The 26,019-nt window shown below is 38.9% G+C and overlaps 1 protein-coding gene across 1 annotated transcript; it reads left to right on the forward strand.

The window, feature by feature from the left end:
- On the forward strand, positions 9,028-11,583 carry LOC109227068. The gene is made up of 3 exons (XM_019392071.1): positions 9,028-9,234; positions 9,379-11,146; positions 11,298-11,583. Exon 2 carries the CDS (start codon positions 9,523-9,525, stop codon positions 10,063-10,065), a length of 543 nt encoding a protein of 180 aa, XP_019247616.1. The 5' UTR covers positions 9,028-9,234; positions 9,379-9,522; the 3' UTR covers positions 10,066-11,146; positions 11,298-11,583.

Below are 26,019 nucleotides of genomic sequence, written 5' to 3' on the forward strand. Positions count from 1 at the left end.
TGAAGGTGGAATTCAGCTAGGACGTGAGCTCCTGGGATCAGGGATTTTTAATGATTTGGTTAGTGGCTGGGTTGGGGAGCCGTTTGATTTATGGACTTAGGAGCGTTCAGTCGCTGGCTGGGTCATGAAATGGCTAAAGCTATGTTATCTGTCTTGACCAGGAATGGGTGGTGTTCCAGCAGATAGTTGCCTCCAGAGGCGCAAGCAGTGGACGACAGCCAATAATTCTTTCTCATGGCGGGCATAGGCGCGCTCTGCATCCTTCAGCTTCCGACTCTCGTACTGCTACAGGGTGCCCTTCTTGTAGTAGGACTCCGCCGAGTGCATAGTCAGAAGCTCTGTTTGTACCTCGAACGGCTTGGCCAAATCAGGAAGGGCCCAAGACGGGACTACTAGACATAGCCGCTTTTTATGCGTTGAAGGCCTTTGCTCTCCTTGGTTCCCCAATCCCAAGGTGTGACCTTTTTGAGGAGTTCTTGCAATGGCACTGCGATAAGTGAGTAGTTCTTCACAAACCGCCGGTGAAGTTGCATAGGCCAGGGAACGCCCTCAAGGCGTGGACATTCTTAGGTGTCGGCCAATCTGTGATGGCCTGGATTTTCTGTTGTCATCTTGATGCGTCTTCCCGATGAATGTCCGAGCAAATCAATTTGCTTCTGAGCAAAGGAGCACTTGGATAACTTTACATATAGTTCATGTTCTCGCAACCGAGCTAGGACCTTCCGCAAGTGTACTAGGTGTTCTTCCAATGTCTGGCTATATACCACAATGTCATCTAAGTAGACCACCACAAATTCGTCGATGTACTCTCGGAAGACTTGGTTCATGAGAGTGCAAAACGTAGCAAGGGCGGTGGTCAAGCCGAATGGCATGACCAGGAAGTCGTACGACCCATATCTTGTCACACAAGTCGTCTTGTGTTCATCACCCTCTGCAATCCGAACTTGCAATAACCTGTCTTCAGATCTATCTTTGGTGAACACGTAGCACCACCCAGTCTATCAAACAAGTCCGCCATTAGGGGAATAGGGTACTTGTTCTTCACGGTGATTTTGTTTAGAGCTCGATAATCCACACAGAGTCGCAGGCTGCCATCATGTTTCTTTGGAATAGAAACAGGGGACCCATATGGGGACTTGGAGGGTACAATGATCCCTGTATCAAGCATTTCCGTCAATTGTCTTCGAAGCTCGATGAGTTCAGGTTGTGACATTCTGTAAGGCGCCCGGGCAGGTGGCTTCGCGCCCGGCTCCAACTCAATTTCATGGTCCACAGTGCGCCTAGGCAGGAGCTGCTTTGGCATGTCTTGTGGCATGACATCTTCAAACTCCAGTAGTAACTCCTTCACGGGTTCAGGAATGGGACCCGAGGAGCGTTCTATATCTTCAATGCAGAGGGTTGCCAGGAACGTAGGTTCATTCCTTTTGACCCCCTTCTTCAACTGCAAGGCCGAGATGTTCTCAACGGCCATCTTCATGGGCAGGCACGGGATAATGCAGGGCTTGGCCGTATTGGGACCCATCATCAGTAGCATGTCTGCAAATGGTACAGGCATGGTGTTGGTTTGCCTTAGGAATTCCAGCCCAACAATCAACTCGAAGTCATCTATGATCACCACTCGCAGGTTGAATTTTCCTTCTTAAGGCCCAAGCTTCACCGGTACTTCTTTAGCTATTCCGCCCACTGGCTGAGGAGGTGAGTTGATAGCCTTGACGCTACCTTTACCTTTCCCTACAACTAGTCCAAGCGCTCCACCTGAGTCGAGGCTAAGTAGTTGTGGGTAGCACCCGTGTCTATCATAGCCCGAATGGGCTTGCCATTCACCTTCATCTCGACGAACATTAAGGTCCTCTCTTGTTTAAGAGGAGTCTCTTCATTCGCCTTCTTTTTCCCTTTCCTGGTGACGGGACATGAGTCCTTCTTCTTACGAATACCAGCACTGGTCTCCGCTAGTGCCTCAGAAATGGAACCCACAATTGCATTGAAGGCACTTACTGGTTCAGTCTGGTCCGCATCGTCTGAGTCGTCATCAGTCCCATCATCAATAGCCTGATGGGCATTCATCTGTGCATGTGGGCACTCATTGTTCCAATGTGGACCGCCGCAATGACGGCATCCTGAAGGAGGCTTTCTCGCCCGGTCATTGTTGTTTGACGCAGCACTGTTGCTGCCGGAGGAAGGAGCTCTAGATTTGTTTGAGTTTCGATCTCCCCCATTTTTGCTAGGACCACCACTGTTGGGCTGGCCCCCTTTGAACCCTGCTCGGGCAGGCGGCTGAGGCATGTCCCTTCGAGCTTCCATTTGATAGTCCCCAAGGCATTCAGCTGCTTGGATTGCCTTGGGAAGGGAATCTACCCTTTGTCTCTGTAGCTCCACGCGGGCATAAGGTTTCAACCCTTCCATGAAGGTGAAGAGTTTGTCCTTATCCCCCATGTCGCGTATGCTGAGCATGAGTGCGGAGAATTCTGGCACGTAGTCTCGCACTGATTTTGTCTGGCGGAGCTCCCGTAGTTTTCTCCTTGCATTATATTCAACATTCTCGGGGAAGTACTGCAGGCGTATAGCTGCCTTCAGCTCGGCCCATGTCTCGAGAGCATCTTCACCGGCCTTGATGGCTTCGTACTTCACACGCAACCAGAGCTTACCATCACCCTGAAGATACATGGCAGCAGTTGCTACCTTCTTAGCTTCCTCCAGATCCCCAACAGCATCGAAATACTGTTCGACGTCAAAGATGAAGTTTTCCACTTCCTTGGCATTCCTAGCTCCACTGTATGGCTTTGGCTCAGGAATTTTCAGCTTCTTTGTCGCGGAAGCGGAGTTCACAGCACCTCCGATTTGGTTTCCACCTCCTCGGAGTAGGCCCTGTAAAGCAGCGTTGACAACATTGAGTTGGTCTGTCAATTTGTCAATGGTTTGTTGCATGGCAGTCACCTTTTCTGCCTCTTGTGCCCTGTGGGCTAAATCCTCGGTGCGCTCCTGTTGGAGCCCCTCGAATTTCTCAAAGATTACGGCTGCCTCTGTGGCTGCTGTCTGCCGGTCTCCCTCGGAGTCGCGACTGATGTTTTCAACGTCAACTTCGACCTGAAGCACCCTGCGGTCCAGGTCGTCCAACCTTTGCAGTAGGCTGGTTCTTAGTTCAGGCACCGTATCCATAATAGGCCGCAATACCTCAACCGTCCCTTCGAGGGCCGCAATGCGGTCCCCATGATTCACCATGGTCAGAAATGGTGGTATGTCAATACGTTCCCTCGTCTGATGTCGAGCCTAGGCTCTGATACCAACTGTTACGCGGCGCCTTCCTGAGATTCCTTGGAAGGGCGACGTAAGGCTAGGCAACTGATGCCAGTGCAGTTGCTGTCCGCCAACTGAGGTCCCCTCCGTACGCTAGACGAGATTGTCAGTGCCGTACGGGAAAACCAATATCAAGAGTAATTGAGAGAACAAAAATGAGAATTCAGAATGAAAGAAAGCTTGATTGCATTAATGAAAGCTATTACAGAAAAGCAACGCGGTGTCGAGGGGGAGAGACACCAGTACAGAGAATTGCTTGCTTGCTAGAAAGTTTTGATTGCTTGATCCCCCCTAATAGTACTTAAAAAAATAATCCAAAGTTACAGGACTAGACTTGCTTAAGCTAGAGAAACATAATGGAACTACATGAAATAAAACTACTCTATATTTACAATGAAAATGACTTAGTTTTCTATAAGGCAGCAGCAGGTCCGTTGTCAGCAGCAGTGTCTTTGGCATCATGGTCTGCGCGCGCGGCGCTGTTGGCTTCTGCCTGCGGCTTGGCGCTCGCGAGGGATATCGGTGGGGCGACAGAGACACCTGCGCGCTTGTCACTTGGCGCGGCCAAGACCAAGGGGCCGTCCGTGGCGCTAGGCATTGGGAGGTTCGCTAGGACGCCACGGGGCGCGCCCAAGGAGTCATGGGGCATGACTGGAAAGCCGCCCATGACAGAAAGCTTGGTTATAGTCCTAGGGGGCGACCTCGTGCTTGGTCTTGACAAAAGGGGAAACCAGAAGAAAAACTAGTGCTAGTGCTAGTGCTTCTCATATCCTGGGGAGTACAAAAGGAGCGTTCAAGGGGACTTGACAAACAGTTGGAGGGTGCAAGAGTTGATGGTGCCGCTTTTTATGAATTAGCTCATAGATTAAAGTTAAGTGAAGGCATTGACATCAAAATGTCTCAAATTTCTTTGTAAGCCCTCAAAGAAAAGAACCCCAAATGACAAAGCAAAGACTTCACCCACTTTTCCATCACCCCTTATTAAACTATTGGTTGAGTGATTGTGTTGAGCTCTCAGCAACCGACACTTGTGCATGCAAGAATCCCCACACACCTATATATATTTATTCCAACTATTCCTTTCTTTTTCCGTTCTTTCATCTTTATCTTTATTCAGGCCACATGCGTAGAACCAACTCATGACCTTGTCATGGGCCCCATCTTTCGGCCACATGTAATCAGTGTACTACTGCCCATAAAGCCCTTCCACCATCCACATTCTTACTCGTAGCTTCTGAATTTTAGCCGTTGGTGCCTAAATATCGGGTTCCTCCTCAACTTATCTCCATTTACTAAATTATCCACCTTCTTCATTTCGCTTTCAATCTCTTAATATTATATAAATAAATAATTTCATATGATAGGTTACAATTCAATTAAATAAAATTATCTTAAGGTGTCTCCCAAAATATATTAGTATATAACTAAGAGGATATTTGTAATGACTATTTGTGTCCCCTATATATATATAATATCTGCTAGAATTGGATCATCAATCTTCTTATGATATGTACTATTTGTGTGTTTACCACTATCTGTATAAGCATGAAATTTTATCGACAGATTAAATGATGCATTGTGATTTGTACGAAAAGTGAATGTAATTGCTATCATTATCTTTTGTGGTTCAACTGATATTAATTGTTGAATAACTTAAAATATAGTATATACTTATCTAAACATAAAATAGGAGTAGGTGTTATAGGTATTATAGTATTTTCACTGGTTTTAAGTTTTGACTGCACTGCTCAGAAAAGTTATGTGGAACTATTCAATTAATTTAGCAATTTGTAATTTCATTTAAGAACTATAAAAATGTTGTGACAAGACACAGATCAAGTGCAATAAATTGAAGGGAAATTTTCGTTCCTATACTATATAGGAAATTATATTACCAAATATGTTTATAGTTTGCATATTACCCTTCATGCTAATAGTATTTCTATAAAATATAGACCATGCATTAAATAAGGAATCATTGTAGCTGTAGGCTTCCTTATTTAGGCGCTAAAATTGGGGGATTAAATATTCTTCCAGATCTTCCAAACGCAAATCACGCACATTAATCTTCTTCGTCAGTTTCGTTTCAAATTTAGTGTCTCTACATCAAACACAATTATTCTTCTACAATTCAAAAACGAATTAATTATTCTTCTACAATTCACAAATCAAAAACGACTAAATCTTCTACAGTTCTTCTACATCAAACGCAATTATCTCCAAATTTCAGTAATACAAAGCAAAGAAAAAGAGAGCAACAATTTCACCATTGACAACCATTAAAAAGCTTGAAAGCTTTGAATTCAAATTTGGGTTTTCAAAAATCATTATTTGTTTGGATTGGGTGTTGTTGAAAATAATTGGGTATATGATTTGGAGTTTATATCTCAATTTTGAGGGGTTTTGGTGAATATTAGACTTTTGACTGAATTTCAGATTGAAACTCGAAGAAGAAGAAGACGTATATTGCAGAAATTATAGAAAAATTGTAGATAAATTGAAGAACAATTGTAGAATGTTGTTTATTTATTTTTCTTTTATTCATTTACTTATTGTATGAAAGTTGAACAACATTGTATAAAAATTATATTTGAGTGGATGATTTAGTACTGTTTTGGACAAAAATATGTATCAAAAATGTGAAACATACATTTCAGGGGAAGCATGTTGAGTCCAAATATGTATCCAGTTTGTAGATATTTTGTAGATAAATTGTAGATTATTTGTATTCTGATTGTAGGTGCTTTATTTTCTGTTTTCACAAATAAAAAAATGACTAAAACTTCTATAAATCTTCTGAAAAAACGCAATTATGTCAAAAATCCCAATTATGCTACAATTGAATGGGAATTGAGATATTAAAATTCAATGTACCCAGTTTGTAGATATTTTATAGATAAATTGTAGATTATTTGTATTCTGATTGTAGATGCGTTGTTTTCTGTTTTCATAAATCAAAAACGACTAAAACTTCTACAAATCTTCTGCAAAAAACGCAATTATGTCGAAAATCCCGATTATGCTACAATTCTTTGATTCTCCTATATGCTCTTGTTACTCCTTACGAAACCGCTATGCTAAATATGGAATCCAAAAAAACATGATGAAGGGATAGATCTTCTTAAGAAATTTTTTAGATAATTTATAGAAACATTGAAATTCTGTATTTTCATACTAATTTTTCAAATGGTATGTAGTTTTGTTGTAGATTAAATGTAGAAAATAAGCCATTGTGAGTCTTATTTGACTCATTCCTCACATTCAACCTATTCTACAAATTCACGCCTCTTTAAATACAATACAACCATACTTTCTCGAATTTAAAGTTTTAGCAATATATACAACTTAAAAAACATCTTCTCCTCTGCACAAGTTAGCTCCAAAACAGACGAAGTAGAATAACAAGCTCCCATCAAAACTTTTAACACAAAAACACAAAGCTCAAAAATAAATAAACAATAGTTTACAAATTTTCTACAATTTATCTACAATTTTTCTATAATTTCTGCAATATACGTCTTCTTCTTCTTCTTCTTCTTCGAATTTCAATCTGAAATTCAGGCAAAACCAAGTCTAATCTTCACCAAAATCCCTCAAAATTGAGATATAAACTCCAACCCATATTCCCAATTATTTACAACGACACCCAATCCAAACAAATAATGATTTTTGAAAACCCAAATTTAAATTCAAAGCTTCAAAGCTTTTTAATGACTGTCAATGGTGGAATTGCTGCTCTCTTTTCTTTTCCTCTTATATTACTGAAGGAACCCGAAATCATAACCATCAAAAGTTATTGCTGTGTATGAAACTTTGAAGATTTGACTTCAATTTTGACTGGTTGTAGAAGAAAAAACCTTGATTTTGGACGTTAATGGTAGAGGGTTTCAATTGTTTTTCTGGATTTAGCAGAAGGTTTCAATTGTTTTTCTGGTTTTTCTGGTTTTTGGGTGTGTAGTGATACGTGGGTGAGGGTGTGGGGTTGGGAGAGAGAAACGTGGGGGGATGGGGATTTGGAGGAATATACGGTACCATAAATTTAGGAGTGATATAAGGTACAATTAATGTACAGTTAAAACACCTTATAGTATAGAATTGGTAATTAGGTATACTAAATGTAATTATATCAAACCTTAACCATTGAGGGTAATATAGTTTCCTACATGGCATAGGAATGTAAAAATTCCTAAATTGAATAGATATATTATATTTCCTTGCAAGAATAATTTAATTAGCTAAAATATCAAATTAAATTGTCACGAACAGTACGTAGAATTGCAGTTTAATAACGGAGTTATTTGGTATCTATAACAACAACAATAACAAGTCCAGTGAAATTTTACAAATGGGATTTGGGGAAGATAAACTGTATGCAAACATTACCCCTGCCAAATGACGGTAGAAAGGTTATTTCCGAAAGACCCTCGGCTCAAAAGAAGTGAAAATGAAGCAATAAACAGACAGTAGCAACAATAAGGTAATTAGACATGGGCGCAAATAGAGATGCGTGCAACAACAAATATCTAAGAACACGACACTATCAAAATAGAGTCAGTCTTGCTGGAAATAATGACACAATGTGAAATAGCAAGGGGCTAGGAATAACAAAATACAAGACTAGTACTAATACTACATGTAACGTGATGGCTGGACGAAATTCTAGATTGATTGTCAACCCACAACCCTAATCCTCGATCTCCACACCTTCCTATCGAGGGTCGTATCCTCAGAAAGCTGAAGTAGCGCCATGTTCTGCCTATATCACCCCACCCCAGTACTTCTTAGGCCTCGCTCTACCCCTCCTTTGACCAACCATGGTCAACCTCTCACACCTTCTAACCGGGGCATCAAGGTCTCTCCTTTTCACATGTCCGAACCATCTCAGCCTCGATTCTCGCAACTTATCTTCTATAGGAGCCACGCCCACCTTGTCCTTAATATACTCGTTCCTAATCTTATCTCCCCTGGTATGCTCACACATCCATCTTAACATCCTTATTTCCGCTACTTTCAACTTCTGGACATGAGATTTCTTTACTGGCCAACACTCGGCTCCACACAACATGGCCGGTCTAATACTACCACTTTATAGAACTTGCCATTAAGTCTAGGTGGCACATTCTTGTCACACAAAAATGATCAGAAGCGAACCTCCATTTCATCCATCCCGCTCGAATACGGTGTGCGACATCCTCGTCGATCTCCCCCTTACCTGTATCATAGACCCAAGATATTTAAAACTATCTTTCCTGGGGATGACTTATGTATCCAGCTTCACGTCCGCTTCTGCTTCATGAGCACCAACACTAAACTTATACTTAACGTACTCTGTCTTCGTTCTGCTCAATCCTTTAGACTCCAAGAATTGTCTCCATACCTCTAGCCCAGCATTAACTCCACAACACGTCTCATCAATTATTTAGTATCTATGTTAATAGAAAATAGCAAATACCTAATGGAATAATTGAAAAATAGTTGTTTGGTGAACTAATACAATCATGAAAAATAGTTGAACTCACAATTCATAGGTCTTAATATTCTCTATCCGTTTCATATCATGCCATTCCAGCTCCATGCAGTATTCTATACAATAGTCGAAAAATTGGAATAAATATAAGGGTAGTGGCATTTTGTTATTCAACTCATTTAGGAGGGTAATTCTGTAATAGTCTCGTCGGACCTGTGCTGAAATTTAAAATACGACTAATGGACATTTCGAATCCGGAGTTCTACTAACGTATCAAAAAGCTCAGTGGCTGAACTTCCAATGTTGTGATATACGAAGAGGCAAAGAGCACAAGCTCCCATACCAAATAGTACTGACCAAATATCTTCTTAACGTACAAAGAGTAAATATAGATCTAGCTTAGGCCTTCAGATAAATTTCTCACAAATTAGAACCTCAGGGTTCAATCACTGTACATTTTCTGGGGTTATCAGGTAAATCTCGTTTCGTATTTTCTTAATAACTGAATTCGTATCAACTTTTTTCTAATGGTTTTTTTCTTTTTAGCTTTCGGGTTAGTCATTTTTCTTGTGATTATTTTGATTTTTTCTGAATTTTGTTTTTGGTCCTGTTGATAGATCTGAAGAAACTGAAGAGTGAAGTGGTGATCGTTGATAGGTATACGTACAAGTATATGTGCGAGTAAGCATTGACACTGTTTTACTAGATCTTCAGGTTTTTGGGATAAAGTAGTGAGGTTGAATCGGTTGTTTAATTCAGAAATGGAGACACTTGTTATTGTTGCTCAGCATAAGAATCAGTACTATGATAGAACCAGGGGTCAATCCCATGCTCGATTTAGGCATTTTGGTTCACCTCCTTCTGTTGGTTTTAAGGAGATTAATTGCCGGACTTTTGATTCAGGTGCCGGTATACTTCCTACTCCATTGAGATCCTACTCCACACCAAAAAAATCAACCCCAAGTAGTGCAATTACAATACCAATTAACATTAAAGTAGGTGCTGAATCTACAAAGGGGGAGTCTTTGAATGATGAATTTGCTTATTCTGAACTTTGGGCTGGGCCAGCTTATTCAAATTCACCTCCACCTAGTTCTTTGCCTATGCCCAAATTTTCTCTCAAGCCTAAAAGGACTGTTTCCCTTGAGTTGCCTGTTTCACCCTCTGATATTGATTTGCCTCCCTTGGCTAAATCTGCACCTGCTTCCCCGACCCGTGAGCGCAGCCCATCTCCGGGGGTTTTATTTGATACTACTGACTCTGCGACACAGACTCTTCGTCGCATTCTCAATCTTGAAATATAGATTGATGAATGTGTGAGGAGGGGTTAGTGAAGAATGTATAAATAAGGCAGTTATCTAGTTTGCAAGTTGGTTTCTAAGTAGGCTGTATATAGGTGAATAATAAATCAGTCTTTAGCTTGACTTGATATTAGTTGCTTAGCTTTTGTTGTGGTGGAACTGGAGAGCAGCTTTGTTTCAATGGTGGATGGGCTACAATAGTTATAGTCTTTTGGTGGTTTAGGTTGTATGAGATGAACAATGGCAGGTTGATCAACATTTCCTGGTAGATTCAAGGATGATTAGTCTTATAAGCAGAGTGGGTTAACTTCAGTAGTGGTGCAACAACATGGAGGCGTGTTCATGTAGAGGTCATTGGGCAGACAAATCTTGGTATTGCGGTATTTGGTATATTTGGCAGTTCTTTGCTGAGCCTTCAGAATTGGTTGCTCAATTATCTTTAGTGCTCTGGTTGATCACATTACCTGTGATATCAAATTCTTGTTCTTGATTATACTCTTCTTAATAGTTTGTTCATTCCTTGTTGTTTCTTCATAATCAGTTAGCTTTTGACTTTGTCAAACTGATGTACATATACTAGAGCTCTGATCAGATTAGGTGGACAGCTTTCTTTCAGACTTTTGTTTTATATACTGACTAAATTCTTGGCCCTCTGATCTTGAATTTAGGATCCTTCCCTCTATTACTTTGCAATTCAATAGCAGACACTTCTCCTGTATAGAGTATTGGGTATCTCTTGCTCCTTACAAAACCATGATGCCTGAATTGGCTGGTCAGCGTTCATTTCATCTGTGTTCCTTGTCATTTGTTTTCCTTAACCTTGAATAGGATCTAACTCATACTTTCCCCTCTCTAAGTTGTGTTTTCCCCTTCACCATTTTCTGTTTTTTGGAATGAAAATTGGTAAGTGGGACGTAAAAGTTAGTTATATCCTTTTCTTTTCCTGCTCTTGGGTAAGTTGCCTATTGAGCTTTCCTCTTGTGAAGTCTAATTAGGGTCTCCTCTGTGGTTGTTCCACTTGTTTCTCTGCTAAAAGTTCCATTCTGCCTGTGGAGATTGTTGATCATACCTGGCTGTTGACTAGGTGAGCCACTCCTCCTTTTCTTTTTAAACTGTTATTTAATTCTATATCTAACACTTGCTGTGCATGTTACTTATAAATTCTGTTTGCTTATCAACCTATCAAAAAAAAAAAGAAGTTAAAATTCTGTTTGGTTTTGTTTTTGGGTGTACAGGGCCTTGCTCAGAGTTAGACGAAGATTGTTGAAGAGGCTGTTCTCCATGTTTTTCTAGTTGGTAGCACTATATCGCATTTCATCATCGTGTAATTGGTGAAAGTTTAATATCTGTAGTAGGTGTTCTATCTTGTTACTTGCAAAATTGATACTATGCCATGATTATCCAGTTATGTTATGTTTTGATCTTCGGGTTGTTAAGTCTACTTTTGCCTTTGTACCAAGGATGCTTTTGTGTTTGTATGAAGGATCAATATTATGGTTTTAAGGTTAGTGTTGTGATATAGATAGTGATAGTTGCTTCAGTTATTTGCATTCCCAGATTATACCTTGTCGGAGTTTTTAAGGATCAATATTATGGTTTTAAGGAGCTTATCTCAAAGTTTTTTTTTATTAATTGAACCCCTTGAAAAATGTTTTATTTGATTTTGGGAAAGAGCAGAAAGCAATTCATAAGTCATAGCAGCCTGTTAGATTGCAATGTACCATATTTTCAAAGTTTACTGGCTGGTGCTAAGCTGTGGCATGAGCACCTCATACATACCTCCTCGAATGGCTGTAGTGGAGCTGTATTGCTGGCATACCAGTATATTTGAATAAACGTTCCATTCTGGCCCTAGGGATGGCAGGCGGGGCGGGTTCTATATAAAATCGCAAAATCTCAACCCGCCCCGCATGACACTTCCACCTGCATTCACCCGCACCACAACCACACCTGCATTCACCCGCCCCTTGTTAGTTTGTTTCTTTTTAAATTTTTTTTGGCTAAAATTCTCCATGTCAGTTACGAATTTAAGTTTGGGTGCAAGTGCAACTGCATTGTTTAGTTTCTCCAATATTTTGCATAGGATTAAATGTAGACAAAGTCAAAAAAAAAAAAAGGAATCTAGAAATTAAATTCTTTTAAAAAATATTTGAAGTAGTAAAATTATATAAAAGTAGTAAGTAAACATGAAACTAATTTGTATGCATAAAGACTTGTGATGCTTCCGACACTGATTATCCTTTTAAATTATTTATTATGAATTACTTTTTAAAAAAAAAAATACGAATTAGGCTAATAAATTTAGTTGAATATTATGATATGCAGAAAACCTTTCTAATGCAGTGACAGGAACACTGAAACTTAATATATTAAAAGTAGACCGAAGACATCATTGAAATATTGTAAAAAAAAAATTAAGCTCTAACCCGCACCCGGCCTGCACCCGCGTAAATTTAAATTCTTTTATCTCAACCCGCCCAGCACCCGCTCCATTGCCATCCTACCATTCATCAAAAACACACACGACAACATAGTAAAGTACATCATTTAACACTTCAACTATGATTTGTCTGTATGATTGCTGTTTGCAGTACCCTGTGCCAACCCACAACTAATCATTTATCTGTTGTGAGGCTTCCAAGTTCTATGCACTCGAAATACCATAATAGGAAAAAGTTAGGAGTGTTAGGGGTGAGAGAAACAGATTGGGTAAATGAAAGGGTAACGATTCTACTTTTTTAATTTTAATGGGGTCAAATTGAGTTGGGTTATAATATGTTCAAACAGTGGCTTGCATTTTCCTGGGTTAAGAGTGACACACCTGGTAAGAATCCGTGAAGAATAATTTTCAAGTGTAAGGAGATTAAGGTATAATGCTGAACACGAGCGCTGCTGAAAGCTGCAAAGTCAATAGGTTCAGACATATTTTGATGTTTCTGTCCGTGGTCTGCAGCATGGGCAACAAATATTGCAATAGAGAACTCTTAGCAGGAAGTTCTTGACTAGTTTTGTTCATAACTCAACTTATTGCTTGCTTCGTCTCATTTTCTGGGTTAAGAGCTTGCTTATTTAAGCTCTGCCCAATTTATATAATATTTATGAATCCATGCATTATTACAATTTTTCTTCAATGATAACCTGACGTCTTGGAACACAAAAACATCGAATTTTGATTGACTTCGCTCTAGCAACTAGTAAAAAATCCGTAAGGGAAGTGGACCTTTTGTCAAGGACGATATCGGGGTAAATGTTTTAGATTTTATACAAAAAGCAATCTACCTTGTATAAACATGTTTAAACAATTCTATTGTAGAATTTTCGTATGCTAATTCTTACTAGGGGTGGCAATTTGAGCCCAAACCCATCTAACCGTTCCAACCCGCTCAGAGATTAATGGGTTGGGCTACAAACATTTTAGCTCATGGGTCAATTTGAGCTGAGCCCAAGTCAACCCATTATTTTTTATAGCCCATTCTGACCCATTTAACAGCCCAAATACAACCCATGAAACTCACCCAAAATAAATGATCTCAACCCAATTTATCTAGAAATTTACTTAATTGCCCTTATTTTTTTTTTTTGTATTTTTAATTTTCTGTTCTTTTGTTTTTCTACACCACCCACTCACCCTACCCCTAAACCCCTCCCCCCCCCCCCCCCCCCCCCCCCCCCCCCCCCCCCACCCCCCCCCCCCGCCCCCCCCCCCCCCGCGCAAACTCCCAAAATTTTTTTTTTACTTTTTTTTGTACTCTCAATTGTCTGTTTTTTTATTTTTCTGCGCCACCCACTCACACTACCCCCTCCCCCCCCCCCCCCTCGAGCGCAAACCCCTCAAATTTTTTTTTTTTTTTTTTTTTTTTTTGTAATTTTTAATATTCTATTTTTTTATTTTTCTGCCCCCCCAACCCCAACAAACTCCCAAATAAATTTTTACTTTTTTTTTGTATTTTTCATTTTTTATTTTTTTTGTTTTTCTGCACAACCCTCCCCCCCCCCCCCCCCCCCCCCCCAAACTCCCTCAAATTTTTCAAAAAAACTTTTTCTTATAATTTCAATTTTCTGTTTTATGTGTTTTTCTGCACCCACCCAACCCACCTCAATCCCCACCACCCCGATCCCACTCCACCCGTAAAATATTTTTCAACTTACATATTTTAAGGTAAAAGTTTTTTTTTTATGCAAGATGGGCATGGTTCTAAAACATGGGTCAAGTTGGACGGTTGGGTTATGACCCATTGTTTAGCCCATCTTGACCCAACCCATCTTGACCCAAGTACACTTTGGACTGAGTTGGGCAATGACCCATTTAGCCCAACCCGCCCATTTACCGCTCCTAATTCTTACTTCATTTTAAGAGGTCAGAATGCTGTATTAATTGGATTTTTTTTTCATCAGTTGTGTTTATCCATTCTCTTCCTTCACAAATGTCCTTTATACACTGTTACCCGCTAAGAATTAAGATGTTCAGTGAGTTAATGTCCGGTCTTCAATCAATTTCAAAGTTATGTTTGAATATTCAACTTGGTAATACCATATTTTTCATAGAGTAGATTAGAAAACATTTTCATCTTGGTCGGGATACTTTATTTGGCAAGAATCGACACCTGAAACGACATTGATTAATTTGTTAAATGAAGCAGCATGATGTGAGACGAAAGAGACATGTTTGTTTCTAATGATCGATTGACACGTCAAAAAGTCTAAAAATCCAAAACGATTTTGTCCCACCTCACACACATTACCTAGTTTTGTCTTCAATAGGAGTAAAAATAATGCCTCCCTCCTTATCCAATATCTTCAATTGCATTGTTGACCAGATTAATCTCTAATGGATTTGGACTAAAGATAAAAGCTGACAGTACAGAACACAAACTTGATCAAGATATTGCTCCTTTCCTCCAAAAACCAATGGCAGCTCAGAGTAGGATAATTATAGTTTCTTCTTTTTAAAAGATTTGAGAGTATTTTATAAGTGGAAGAAGATTTTTTTGGGAAACACCATGAGCAACAACTTCAAAGAATAGTCCTTGAAGACAATTTTATTTGCTAAGAAAAACTTGAAGATGATATTTGGTTGCTGTTTGAAAAAATCGAATAAGGAATTTCGGGACAACTTTTTCATCTAGCTCCAAATTGGACCTAGGTGTTTCTCTAAAAAGAAAAAAGAAAAAAACATATAGGCGAAATACATAAACGTCCCTTTAAGTTGTCCCCAACGATCAAACAAACACCTCAACTGACCCCTTTACCATTTAGATACCTCAAGAGCCTACTAAGTGTGTCAAGTAAACACATGTTGCTTATGTGACATGTGTGTGTTTGCTAACAACATTTTGGGCGCATGAAATCATTTTTTCAATAGTCAAATCAGAAAACTAAAAGAAATAATTTAATTATGAGAATTTCAAAAGAAATAATCTGCTTGAGTGCAGGGGCGTATCCAGCTCTTAGAGTATGGGTTCACGTGAACCCATGCTGCTTTCCCTGAATCACGTATAACAATGTTATATTTTTTCAATTACTTAAATATGTGTGTGCACCCATGCTCAAGGACTCCTATGGTACAATAATTATTCGGTGCACCTTTACAAGTAAAATTTGTGGTTCAAAACCTACTCCAGACGGTCTTGCTTTCGACATTAGTATATATATATATGTGTGAAAATCAATAAAATTTCAAAAAATATAAATTTTGAATCTATAATCTTAAAAGTTTAGTGGGTCCAGGGTAAAAGACTGAAGTTAAACCCGTCAAATGAGAATTTTAGATCCATCTCTTTATAATAGTGCACCCATCCTCTTTAAATCATGGATCTGCCTCTGCTTGAGTGCTTTGTTAAGCACTTCACTATCGGGTGATGAAATTCTGAATCTGAGAAGAATTTAATCCTTGCCATTGCTCTTGACTTCGAATCTGGAATGAAGTCTTCGAAACCCATCTTAAATAATGAAAATATGAGTTCGCATTCCATCGTTCTTCACCGCTCAACTTTTTGTCTAAGAAGCTGGGTTGTTTTGATCTGAAAATTGGAGGTCGAAATTGATTGGATATTCGAAATCTTTGTTGAAAGCTTCTTTGTGAAGCGGAATCTACAGATTTAGGTCTTAGTTGGGTCTTAGTTAGAATCTGGGCCAAAGAACAACTTCAGTGGCCAAAAAATCCTTCATCCGCCCCTAGCCCAAGTCAAGCCCACCCTGTCCAGTCCCCCCTTATTAACAAAACGACGCCGTTTTGTTTAATGCCAATTCCAGTCGTCGATCCCTTTGGATCTAACGACTCCGAACTCCCCACTCTTTCCCATTTTACTGTCCAAACACCCCCCCAAACCCTAGAGACCACCCTCATTTCCCTCATCTCCTCTCTAAGCTTAACCCTAGCCGCCCCCAAATCCCTCACTCTCACCGGCCGGCGGCCATACTTCTAAACACCTTCAAACCTTCACCAGATAATCTTCACCTTCCCCTCTCCTCAAATCCCACAGTCATTCCCTTCGAATAGCCGTATATTTGTCTGAATCTAAGATCCCTAAGTCCCCTTGCTCGATTTTTCAAGACTTCCAAGAGATGATTCGGCCCGAAATCTATATTGCTCGATTGTTCTCAACGAGAACAATCGAATGATGTCAATTTCAGGTCGTTTCAAAGAACATCGGAGTTGGACAAGATCGTCATTCCTCGAAATTTTCTTTGTCGGAGATTAATAGGTAACTCCTCTCCCTTATTCCTTTTATTCTTCTTCTTCTTCTTCTTTCTTCAACCAAACGATTCTTTTATTTTTATTTTCTTCCAGATGTTTTAATTAGGATATTTTTTTAGTTTAATTTCGGTTTCTATGATGATTAAGAGGTTTAATTACTCAATAATTTAGTTTAAATACATAACATTAAGTTAATCGACCTTAGATTAGTTTGGACAACTGAAATGGTTTATTTATTGAATTAGGCATCGATTTTGTTTTGGTTCTGCATTTGCATGACTTAATTATCAGTTTAATTGGACAGCTAAGAAGCTTCTAGTATAGGACAACTGTCCATTTTTAGTTTTAAACGATGCTGAATTTAGATACAAAGGGGACAGCTGTAGAACATTGGTTAAAAGATACTTTTTCTCCTTAATTTTAGGGAGAGCACATGTGAGGTGAGCTGAAATTTTTTCCCTTATAAAAAGAGACTCCCCTTCGAATTCTCACAGACGGATTTTGCACTAAAAAAAATCTCTGAGATTCATATTCATTTCCTTGATTTTTGAGACTGATTTTGAGACAGATTTTGACATTTCAACTTTTTGTTTCTAAAAATTCGGAACTCCCTTATCATTCTAGAATGATTTTGCATTAAAGTTTCATGGATTTTGAATAATTTCTGGATTTCTGGGTTGAGTTTGAAGCTATTGTGTTATTAGTTTTCTGCTGCTGTTTTTCTTGCTGCTGCTTCTACCCAGTTTTTAATCAGAGACTTATTTTCCTCTTCTCTTTTTCTTTGCTGCTGCTTAGGTACTTCTTTGACCTCCAATATGTGTAATCATGTTTTGAAGCAATGAAATACCTGGTGTAGTTTGTGACTGTCTTTATCGCTTGTTTTGAGTAGATCTCAATGCGTGATTATGTGGCCAGATTAAGATCGTGGGTTCTTTTGTTAAGTTTAATGACTATTTGTTGTTGATTTGGTAAGTCATGTTTCCTTGAGCATGAAATAAGATTTAAATATGATTGTGCTATCCTGTATGTTAAATAAGCAGTTCTAAGATTAACTGTTATTTTTGGCATTGGCCATAGGGCTATGATTTGCAGATTTGGTCACTAATTGGTCAAATCAGTAAAGCTCGAAGCCAAGAAGTGAGATCAAACTCCCTAATGGTGGGCAGGCAAGAATGTGGAGCTGAACATTTATGTTTCATTTTGTTTATATTTAGACATGGTTGTAGATGAACTAAAATTATATTGTAACTCCTTATTCTTTGTCAATTTGTTTAATTGCAAATTGTGTATCGATTGGTTTAATTTCTACTGATGGTGGAGTTATTTCAATAGAGCAAGTTCATAAGTTTAAAATGGCATTATATTCATTAGGAGATAGGTGTTTAATGAGCTTGTTTTTGGAACTTAAACTGAATTTGGCCATTACTGATTCTTTAAAATTTGGAACAGTCATATGTTGATTTTTGAAGCAATTTGCACTTATATTCTTCTTATTTTCATGTGCTTTTTCATAAATCTATGTGGAAAGGTCGTTGGAATCATTAGGTCCAGCAGTAATGAGAGTCTTTGAAATTTTGAGACATTTGCGGGGAAGTGCACGGTTAGCCACTAATAACACATGTATTTATTTTTAAGTCACTGTTTATAATGTCTTTAGTCTTTAGCCACTGCTTTAATAAACTTTACCTGCCCGGACGAAAACACCCTTCTGCTCATAAAAGTTCAGGACCAAGTGTCCTTAACTTTTAAACTTGCAAAAGTTCAGGACTTCAGGACTACATGTCCTTAAATTTTGAACTTGGAACTCGAAGCTCTGGACCACCTGTCCTTAAGTTCTGTGCTTGTAACTCTAAGTTAAGGACTACTTGTCCTTAACTTTTGAACTTGTAAGTCTATGTTTAGGACCTATTGTCCTTAACTTTTGAGCTTGTTAGTTTAAGTTCAGGACCAAGTGTCCTTAACTTTTGAGCTTGTTAGTCTAAGTTTAGGACCAAGTGTCCTTAACTTTTGAGCTTGTTAGTCTAAGTTCAGGAGCTATTGTCCTTAACTTTTGAGCTTGTTAGTCTAAGTTCAGGACCAAGTGTCCTTAACTTTTGAACTTGTAACTGTAAATTCAGAACCAAGTGTCCTTAGCTTTTGAGCTTGTTAGTCTATGCTCAGGACCTATTGTCCTTAACTTTTGAGCTTGTTAGTCTAAGTTCAGGACCAGGTGTCATTAACTTTTGAACTTGTAACTGTAAGTTCAGGACCAAGTGTCCTTAACTTTTGAGCTTGTTAGTCTAAGTTCAGGACCTATTGTCCTTAACTTTTGAGCTAGTTAGTCTAAGTTCAAGACTTCAGGACCTATTGTCCTTAACTTTTAAACGTGTAACTGTTTCATGGAAGCCTTAAGCATGAAACGGAAGACATTGGAGTCCATAGGATCCTTTAGTTCTACAATAACTCCTCCATGCTCATCATTAACCGAAGGAAGCAGCAGCAACTCATGAATCTTCTTATTTTGAGACAAACTTTTCTCCATAAGATATATATATTTATCTAAATTCGGTTCTACTAATTAATTAAGCGATTGTTATATTAAAAATAATCTCCCAAGCAAGTTATATATAGTAAAGTAAACTTCGATAAAAGTGCTGCATGCCTGCATGTAGTTGACATTATATAGGCTCCACGGAGAAACTAGTCCTAAGTCTGGCGTCGTATGCGTATAGACGGTGGCTACTATTGCTAAGCATTGAAAATAATGGATAAAAAGTAAATACCACTTTAAAAAGTGGCTACCCCACACAATTTTTACGACATTTGTACTTCTGGGCCCAACTTAAGCCCGTTTGGTATTTAATGGTTTCACTGCTGAATTTTAGCCTCAATCGTGAATTGCAATGTTATTGGGCCTCGTTGTAGACCCATTTCGCTCACTTTAATTGGTGGGGATTTAGTGTGAGCACTCAATTGGGTTTAGCCTATAACTCTGCTCATTATCATCAATTAGGTGATTCCTTTGATTAGCAAAAAGAAAAATATGACAATTTGTTGCATACCAGAATAAGGAGGCAATTCAAGTTTTTCTTAATCTTATTTTGTCTCAGGCTTTTGTCACTCTCCTGTTAAAGGTTCAAGTGACCATCATTCATTAAGACTAGGCTCACATACATTTATTTTCAAAAAAAATTTCATAATTGATGGCTTCGCAATAATCTCAAAGATTAGGAAAATAATTTAATGTGCTAGTTGTTTTAGTCACGACTAATAAAACGGAAAAGGGTTAAATATATCCCTCTACTATTGAATATTGTTTAAAATTACCCTTTGTTATACTATCGGTTCAAAAGAACCCCTACCGTGATACTGTTGATCAAAAATGGTAAAAATTGTGTGGGGTAGCCACTTTTTAAAGTGATATTTACTTTTTATCCAGTATTTTCAGTGCTTAGCAATAGTAGCCACTAGTCTATTAAAATTAATATGAAAAGACTGTGTTACCCTTTCTTCTATCTCTTTCATGTTAGGGAGATGAACTGCCGTGGACTTCGCTTGTAGACTAACACATATCAGTAACTTACAGTAATTTTTGAGCCAATTTTTTCAGCCATCCAAAGAAAAAAGTTTCTTGTGTTACAATTTTCTGCAACGGAAAAGTTTCCAAGGGTACAACTTAGACTTGTTTTCAAGGCTTTAACAATTTGTGTGTTGGAATTTTATGGTATGCTTTGCATTTTATAATTTCTTTTTTTTTCCGTCGTGGAGATTGAGATTATCGTCGCCGGAGAATGGATGTGGCCTTCGTTGTTAGCAACTGTTCAAAGAACCCTTTTTTTCCAAGGAAAATGTTCACATAGTTGAATCACTAAGTAACTATACATGTGGGGAATTTAAGAAATGTTCAGACATAGAGTTCCTTGTTGGATCGTCTAGCTAAAACCTTTGCCGGAATCCTTTCTCTATTAAACTCCTCCTCTTTATCAGTAACGTTAGGTTTTTTGTTACCTTATGGATCCTGAACTTATATTTAAAAGTTCAAAAGTTAAGGACACTTGGTCCTGAACTTCAATTTTCAAGTTCAAAAGTTAAGGACACTTGGTCCTGAACTTAGAATTACAAGTTCAAAAGTTAAGGACACTTGGTCCTGAACTTATACTAACAAGCTCAAAAGTTAAGGACAATAGGTCCTGAACTTACAGTTACAAGTTCAAAAGTTAAGGACAATAGGTCCTGAAGTCCTAAACTTGGACTAACAAGCTCAAAAGTTAAGGACAACATGTCCTGAACTTAGGCTAAGAAGCCCAAAAGTTAAGGACAATAGGTCCTGAACTTAGACTAACAATCTCAAAAGTTAAGGACAATAAGTCCTGAACTTAGACTAACAAGCTCAAAAGTTAAGGACACTTGGTCCTGAACTTATAGTTACAAGTTCAAAAGTTAAGGACACTTGGTCCTCAACTTAGACTAACAAGCTCAAAAGTTAAGGACAATAGGTCCTGAACTTAGACTTACAAGTTCAAAAGTTAAGGACAAGTAGTCCTTAACTTAGAATTACAAGCACAGAACTTAAGGACAGGCGGTCCTGAACTTCAAGTTCCAAGTTCAAAAGTTAAGGACATGTAGTCCTGAAGTCCTGAACTTAGAGTTGCAAGTTCAAAAGTTAAGGACATGTAGTCCTAAAGTCCTGAACTTAGAGTTGCAAGTTCAAAGTTAAGGACATTTGGTCCTGAACTTTTATGAGCAGAAGGGTGTTTTCGTCCGGCCAGGTAAAGTTTATTAAAGTAGTGGCTAAAGACTAAAGACATTTTAAACAGTGACTTAAAAGTGAATACATGTGTTATTAGTGGCTAACCGTGCACTTCCCCCTCAAAAATGCCCTCAAGTTAACGGAGGTGCCACGTGGCAACCATTTGAGCCATTTTGTCCATCTGGGTTTATTTTTTTATACTTACCCGACCCAATACCCGGTACCCGACCCAAAAAATTAAACCCTAAATATTTTTTTTTCTTCTTTCTTCTCTTCTCCACGATCCAAACCCCCATCAATGGTAGCACGTTTTCATTGGTAGCTGAAACGAAAACCAAATCAGGAAAAGAAGAGATATACAAAAAGTCTAATCTATGAATAATGAGTAATGAGAAACGACCAATTATACTTGGTTTGGATAAAGGATATCACCAACAAAAAATTGTGCAGTAACATGTTGATAATATCTGGCTTCTACACACATATCTTACCGGTATATTCTCTGCTTTAATGCCTGAAAGTATGTTTTATATATTTCATTTGCTTATAGTTTCTTTAAGAAATTAATTTCATGACTATTACAAAGAGAAACAGTCATGGAACTCAAGAGCAAAGCAACATTCATTTTTGCAGAGCTATTTCTCTGCATTTTCATCTGCTGGTGCAAGTTGTCTTATATAAATGGGGTAAAGGGTTAAGGGGAAACGGGAAGAAGCTGCCAAAATGAATTGAATTTCATGAATAGAAAGAGAAAGAACGGAAAAATATGTTTAGGGTTTAAATTTTGGATCGGATACCGGGTATTGGGTTGGGTCAGTGTAAAAATAAACCTGGATAGACCAAATGGCTTAAATGGCTGCCACGTGGAACCTCCGTTAACTTGAGGGCATTTTTGATCAATAGTATCACGGTAGGGGTTCTTTTGAGCCGATAGTATAACAGAGGTTAATTTTAAACAATATTCAATAGTAGAGGGATATTTTAGACCCTTTTCCGTTAATAAAATCATCGTGATTATGGGTACGGTTCCCGTAGCATAGCCATGATATGTTATCCCCAATTCGAGTGTGCGTTTCACGTGACTCGACCATGACTTCGAAATAAATAAAATAAACATATTGTGAATCACGGGTGCGTTTCACGTAACACGATTCGCAATATGTACAAAAATAAACGAGTGCGCGACATCGCACCTTGTTCAAACAAATTCCATAAATACTTAAAGCGTTTAAGAAGTAAAAAATGCACAACAGGTTTCAAATATGTATTAAATCAGATAATTAGGCCAATTATTAATAGTTGAGGGACTGTGCTAAAACCACGGAACTCGGGAGTGCCTCACACCTTTTCCCGGGTTAACAGAATTCCTTACCCAAGTCTACTGTGTTCGCAGACCATAAATTAGAGTCAATTTCCTCGATTTGGAATTTAAAATAAACCGGTGACTTGGGACACAATAAATTATCCAAGTGACGACTCTGATTAAATAATTAATCCCATTCCGATAAATGTCACTTTAATTTGAAAAACTCCTTATCCCTTCGGAAAAAAGGAGGTGTGACAGCTTTGGCGACTCTGTTGGGGAACCGAACCCAGAATCTATGGTTCAAGGTTCAAGAATTCGAGTTTAGAATAACTGTTATACTTGGCTTTTATTTATTATCTGATTTTTTTACGTATTTGAGCCTAATGTGCTAAATGCCGCTTTTTACAACTTTGATATTGTTTGAACTGTGTATAAACTGTTACGAAACACTTCTTCTCTCTGAGTCATCTAAATCTTCTGGGAAGTGCACGTTGGCGTGACTTCTTTTCTGCTAGAGTCATACCCTAATTTAGAACGAGGATCGGACCAATTACAAATCCGGATTGCCTTTTGGTTACCGGTACGTTGCCCCCCTCCGGCTCGAGTTGTCCGCTCGGCTAAGTCAGGTCTTGAACATTACACCCATGTTTTAAACCTAGAATAACATAACCTCATGGCGGATCCCTAGTAGGTACACTTGTTTGCATTACGTGCATATGCCAATTATTAATAGTTGAGCGACCGTGCTAAAACCACGGAACACGGGAGTGCCTCACACCTTTTTTCGGGTTAACAGAATTCCTTACCCAAGTCTTCTGTGTTCGCAGACCATAAATAAGAGTCAATTTTCTCAATTTGGGATTTAAAATAAATCGGTGACTTGGGACACCATAAATTATCCAAGTGGCGACTCTGATTAAATAATTAATCCCATTTCGATTAATGTCACTTTAAATTTGAAAAACTCCCGATCCCTTCGGGAAAAAGGAGGTGTGACAGCTCTGGCGACTCTGCTGGGGAACCGAATCCAGAGTCTCTGGTTCAGGATTCAAGAATTCGAGCTTAGAATAACTATTATACTTGGCTTTTATTTATTATCTTATTTTTTACGTATTTGAGACTAATGTGCTAAATGGCGCTTTTTACCGCTTTGATATTGTTTGAACTATATATAAACTGTTACGAAACTCTTCTTCTCTCTGAGTCATCTAAATCTTCTGGGAAGTGCACGCTGGCGTGACTTCTTTTCTCCTAGAGTCATACCCTAATTTAGAACGAGGATCGGATCAGTTACAAATCCGGATGGCCTTTTGGTTACCAGTATGTTGCCCCCCTCCGGCTCAAGTTGTCTGCTCGGGTAAGTCAGGTCTAGAACATTACACCCGTGTTTTAAACCTAGAATAACATAACCTCATGCCGGATCCCTAGTAGGTACACTTGTTTGCATCACGTGCATCTGACTTTTGGGACTCAACACAAGGGTTGGGTTCTTCTAGGACAGGTGTACCCTAAATAAAAAGACCATCCTGATGCATTTTACGTGCTATTTGTACATTTATTTGCTTCGGCTTGTATGTTTACCGGCTTCTAAAAGGAAGAAAAATCAAGAAAAAACAAGATTGAGGTGGGAGAGAGAAAATCACCCGTTTCTAAAAACTCCAGTATGCAAAATATCCCGAAACTCTGCTGTAATTTTTATTAAAAAAAAGGGAGAAAAAGTTATTTCAAAATAAATCATATTTTCCTGTTGCGTCAAAACTTACTAAATTACGCATGTTTGACTCCCACCGGATGTGAGATACGTGGGCAACCTTCATCAGGTCCAACCCTACTAAAATATCGTCATTTTGTCATAAATAAAGTTAGGTGATGCCATTTTTGTTCAAATAGCCAGAAATATCCCGACGGGACGCCAGAAGGCCGTTTTTGCAAGAATAGCCACCTGTGATCCTTTTTTCTAAATTTTGGCCATTTAGCAAACACAACCCTAAAATCTTCCCTTTCGAAGTGCTGAAGGGCCGTATTTGCAAAAGTAGCCGTGATTTTTTTCAGTTGGATTTTGCAAAATATAATCTTTTCATGATGGGTTTTAAAACAAAATTCACATGTTTTAACCTGGTCACCCTAATTTAAAAATGTGCAGAATGAGCACTGTTCAGAATTTACCGGTGAATGTTATGGATCAGATTCCACTAGCACTCCACATGTGGTGGGAAGACTTGAAAAAACAAAGACAAGACCGGATCAACCAATACTTGGGGCACTCACTGGACTATTGAAAATTCAACCTAGAAGTGATTTGATAGAGGCACTAGTGTCATTCTGGGACCCTGCTCACAATATTTTGCACTTCTCAGATTTTGAGCTTACTACCTTGGAGAAATGACGAGTTATGCCGGGAGTACAGAGGGATTAAGACACAAGTACCTGATATCTCCAAGAACGGTTACTCCTCACAGGTTTCTAGCCCTACTGAAAATAAACAGACAGATCAAGATTGAAAGTCTAGCAGGGGGAGCTTCCACTTTCCACTTTCTATACCAGCGATACAGGCATTTAAGGGGAGTCGAGGACCTAGAAAATGGACTCTGCAGTAAGGGAAACCGGTCAAAATAGGAAACGCATAGGCATTTTGCTTTCATGGTGGCATTTTTAGGCTTTTGGTGTTTCTAAGGGAAGACGGGCACATTGATTTACGTGTAGCCAGAGTTGTCCATGTTTTGACTACTCAGGCCAAGAGCACCCTTGCACCCATGATCGTATCAGATATATTCCAAGCCCTCACATCCTGTAAGGCTGGAGTCCGATTCTTTGAGGGATGCAATCTGCTGTTGCAGATATAGATGATCGAGCACCTCTGTCACTGTCCCCGATACATGAACTACGGGTCCACGGGGAAGAACGTCATCGAAGAGTTTGGTACACGAGTGTCAGGATTTGAAATGCCGGAAGGGGTCAAAGATTGGATATATTTTCCTTTGTTCTATAACTGCGGATCAGATAGAGTGGACATTGGGTTGGCTTCTCGTTGATGAGATCGTTTACATGCCCACCACCGGTCCCTACTTCCTTCTAATGGGTCTCCGAAGCATTCAACCCTATGCCCTATACCGGGTTTTGAGACAACTTGAAAGATGCCAGACAGTTCCTAGAGATGAAGATCTTAGTACTTATGTAATCGAAATCTGCTCCTATGGCCAATTTCCCGAAGAAGTGGTTCACCAA

Source organism: Nicotiana attenuata, chromosome 1 (genome assembly GCF_001879085.1).
Source record: "Nicotiana attenuata strain UT chromosome 1, NIATTr2, whole genome shotgun sequence".
Classification (NCBI taxonomy): domain Eukaryota; kingdom Viridiplantae; phylum Streptophyta; class Magnoliopsida; order Solanales; family Solanaceae; genus Nicotiana; species Nicotiana attenuata.